General features: G+C 45.0%; 1 protein-coding gene across 1 annotated transcript; it reads left to right on the top strand.

Moving 5' to 3' along the window:
• The first annotated feature begins 994 nt into the window (after nt 1–994).
• On the top strand, nt 995–3324 carry LOC119273071 (very-long-chain 3-oxoacyl-CoA reductase 1-like). Its single transcript, XM_037554371.1, has 4 exons — nt 995–1401; nt 1820–2108; nt 2470–2539; nt 2924–3324. Exons 1-4 carry the CDS (start codon nt 996–998, stop codon nt 3248–3250), a joined length of 1092 nt encoding a protein of 363 aa, XP_037410268.1. The 5' UTR covers nt 995; the 3' UTR covers nt 3251–3324.
• The last annotated feature ends 898 nt before the right edge of the window (nt 3325–4222 follow it).

The following is a 4222-nucleotide window of genomic DNA, read 5'->3' as shown; positions in this document are numbered from 1 at the left end:
TGGACGCAAGAATGTATACACTGTTAGAAGACGAATATTCCACTTGGCCTTATTTTTTTCTGAACGGTCACCGGTGGGGAGAGCTTCCCCACCTGAATATATTACCACTCAAAAGGAGGAGTCGAGAATTACAACAGTAGTTCGGTTACAACATGATCATTAGGGTACAGCTGAAGAGAGGAAGTGAAGCCATTGTCTAGCGAAGATATTGCCTTCTTTCTTTTTGAACCGAAAAACCCATAGAGAGAAATCAGCAACAATGTTCCGTATCGTAGTTCTGTGGGTATGACCTTGATGATGAAAAAAGGTAGGTCTAGGTCCCCCTTCTTAATCGAGATCCAGCGACTCGCCAGACCCCATGACTCTCTAGAAAGAAACCTTAACGTAGGGTTGGGCGAGGCCAGATCGAAGGCATTTACTTACTCTCACAGTAAACATCCTCAAGTGTTGGCCATAGTCAGCCTGGAACACGGTGGAGAATGAAGATGAGATTCCTTTTGTGTGGCGCGCACACACACACCACACTGAGCACCATGCTTCCACTTGCACAGCTCACGTTGCTACAGTACTACCTCCGTTTCAGTTTACAAGTCTTGCGCGTATATCTAGGTTGCCAATTTTATCACTTTAATATAAACTATAGAACACAAAAATGATACCTTTTGAAAATAAAAACTCTGAAGTTTATGTTGGTATATTTTTTGTAATATATGACTTGTATTAGGTTGGTCCAATTGACGATCTAAGAGTACGCGCACGCCCTGTAAACTGAGAGAGAGGTAGTATTGATTATTCCTTGTGTCCTCCTCCATTGATTGTACCGTGCTGTAGTTTCCATTGATTGATACAGTGTTGTACAGATCACGCTGATAAATTTTGGAAAGAAGTGTAGTTTTCATTAACTGATACAGATCGATCACGCGGCACGATCTCCTACTTCACTGAGATGTACAGTAGTTTCCATTAAGTCCGGATCGACCTACTAGTGCACAGAGATGTTTAATACAGGCATGGATCGGTCTGCAAGAGAACAAAAGAGAGTGAAGATGGGGGCTCTCCTCTTCCGGCAGCAGCAGGAGCCGGCATGGTTCGTCTCGCTCGCCATCCTTGGCGCTCTGCACGTCGCTGCCGTCGCCTTCCGTATCCTCTCCCACCTGCTCTTGCTGCTGCGCCGCCCCACTGACCTCTGCCACCGCTACGGCGCCTGGGCCGTGGTCACCGGCCCCACGTCCGGCATGGGCCGCTCCGTCGCCCTCGAGCTCGCCCGACGCGGCCTCAACCTCGTCCTCGTCGGCCGCGACCCTGCCAAGCTCCAGGACATCTCCGACACCATCTCTTGCACCTACGCCGTGCAAACCAAGACCGTCGTGGTCGACCTCGCCCTCATCGCCACGCCTCAAGGTAATTAAGGATAGGGATTTTTTTTTCATGTGAATAAAGTTTTGCTGACTGACGAATCCAATGAAATTTCTGAAACTTGGACAATTATTTTAAACAAATTGAATAGATTTCATTACAATTTGAATAAATTTAAGTTCAATCTAATGGACATAAGAAAGTATACTATTAAAGCATCCCAAAACTAATGGACACTACAAGTATTACCCAGAGCCTGCTCTGGCAGGCAACATCCTCGATTATATCAAGGATTTAGTAGGCTTTGTGGTCGGCAAATTCAAATGTACGGAAATATTTGAAGTTAAATTTAAATGTTCCACTGACTCACGAAAGGCATGAAATCTCGGGAAGGTTAAGGTGATGGACGTTCAAGACACGAGCTGCATGCTAGTTATATTTACTGATCTTATATATTTGGCAGGTGATGAGGCGCTGCGGCTGCTCCGGCATGCGGTGGCGGGGCTCGACGTTGGGGTGCTGGTAAACAACGCCGGCCTAGCGAAGCCCTGCGCGGTGTATCTGCACGAGGCGGACGTGGAGGCCTGGGTGAGGATGATCAGCGTGAACCTGTGGGCGCTGACTGAGGTGACGGCGGCGGTGCTCCCGGGGATGGTGGAGCGGGGCAGGGGTGCCATCGTCAACATCGGCTCTGGGACCACCCTGACCATCCCGTCATTCCCGCTCTTTTCCATCTACGCCGCGTCCAAACGGTACATATATACTACTCCATTCGTTTCAAAATATAAGATGTATTGATTTCCATGCAAGCCAACCATTTGAATGTTTGACCAAGATTATACAATAAAGTAACAACATCTGCAATACCTAATAGATAAAATATGAAACTACTATTTGTGATGGATATAATGATATAAATTCTGTATTGTGGATATTAATGTTTTTTTTCTAGAAACTTGGTTAAACATGCACTCGTTTGACTTTTGAAAAAATAAATACACCTTATATAAGGAACGGAGGGAGTACCACCTAGTACAACTCTTCTGTCGTTTTCACTTGATATATCTGTGATATACCAGGACATTTTCTGAGTTCAATAAAAGTACATTTCAGGTACGTTACTCAGTTGTCCAGGAGCCTTCACGTTGAGTACAGGGGCAAAGGAATTGATGTACAATGTCAGGTACGTACGTGGGGCCTACTATAATATTAGAATGAAAATGCATATGGGCAGTTCATGTTTGTTTCTACGTGTTCCTTACAACCATCCGCCGAAATCTATCATTACTATTAAATGTTTCAAAAGTGTAATACGTGTCCATTCCTATTTAGGAGTCTTGTTGAATCCTAGTAATACAAGCGAGTTGCATATCAACAAGTTAATCCAAAATACAAGCACTTTATGTAGATAAAATAGCAATTCGAATTAAAATCTACAAACATTTATCTGCTATTAGAATCTATAAAAGCTTGCTAAGTGCGTGGCGATGGATCAATTTAGACGCAACACAATCAGTCGTTGAGTGGATCAAAATTAATACCATGGCATTGTGTCGTGCAACTGCAGGTGCCGTTGTTCGTGGAGACCAACATGACGTTGGGGGCGACAGCATCCCGCAAGCGACGAAGCTTCTTGTCCCGACTAATCATGCCGACATCGGACGAGTATGCCAGAGCGGCGGTGTGCTGGATCGGGCATGGCCCGCTCTGCATGCCTAACCTAGGTCACCGGCTCGAGTGGTGCATCTGCCATGTTGTGCCCGACTGGATACTCGATGAGTTGTGCCTCCGGCTGAACCTATGGCACAGAGTTCGTTTCCAGCGCCTCAGGACGATGAGAGCATCACGGCCAAACGTTGTCAACGACGGATGTGTGCCTTGCAAGCAAGTCTAAGTAGTTTTTCATGCATCATTTGCTGGTGTGTATGTACACGTATCTTCCTTGTATGTGTTGGAAATATATGTCTTAGAGGCAATCATTAGTTATTTATATTGCCCATGAACATTATTACTGATATGTATCAACTAGTATGTGACTTATTTGTGAAACTATATATTATACTAGAGGAACATGCGCGCTTTGCTGCACCCGGTTATAGCTTCGTTTGGCCTCTAGTTTACAGCGGTACACCATCATTCTGTAACAACCACGGGGTTTGCCTAAAATTAGAAATTGAGTTTTATTTTCCTTTTTGCATCATCATTGCACCATGCTAATCTCATAAGCATTGTATTCGCATCATATTACATTCAACTAATTTGAAATGAGAATTTATTAACTCTCAACATTTTTCTTAAAAGGCTAAAACCCTAAATTATGGCAATTTGGCAATGGCCTCGTGCTTATGTGGACCCTTGCAAACTTTTAGGGATTCAAGGACAATTTTCAGATTTTTAGATTAATCCCTAATATCATGTATATGGATTTAGTTAGTATAAAACATAAATGGGTGCAGAAGAATGTTGAATATTTTTGTGAGGCTTGCAATTGGTGTTGTGAGGCCCCGAAAATAGTTCACAATTTTTTAATTAAATTTAAGCCCCCAAACCTATTTTAAGATGGACCCCAACCGATTACTTAATAAACGTAGCATAGTCACTTTTCACACATGGCCCGGCCTAGCTAACTCTTGCAAGCGAGCGCAACTCTTCCACGCCCAGGCAAGCCCAAATCTAAGCTAACCTAACCCCGTGGCCAAATGCTAGGCCCACCTAGCTCGTCTTTTAGCCAACCGCAGCCACCACTGCAACCCACCCGTCCCCAGGCCCGATGTGAGCCGCTGCTTGTGCGGTAGCCGCTGCCACCCCGATCCATGGCGCCTCAACGTGTTTCCGCTCTGGCCCGGCTGGCCACGCCGCCGGCAAG

The sequence above is a fragment of the Triticum dicoccoides genome, chromosome 3A, assembly GCF_002162155.2.
Source record: "Triticum dicoccoides isolate Atlit2015 ecotype Zavitan chromosome 3A, WEW_v2.0, whole genome shotgun sequence".
Taxonomy (NCBI): domain Eukaryota; kingdom Viridiplantae; phylum Streptophyta; class Magnoliopsida; order Poales; family Poaceae; genus Triticum; species Triticum dicoccoides.
The sequence above is the reverse complement of the archived record's forward strand: the minus strand, read 5'-3'. Positions and strand labels throughout refer to the sequence as shown.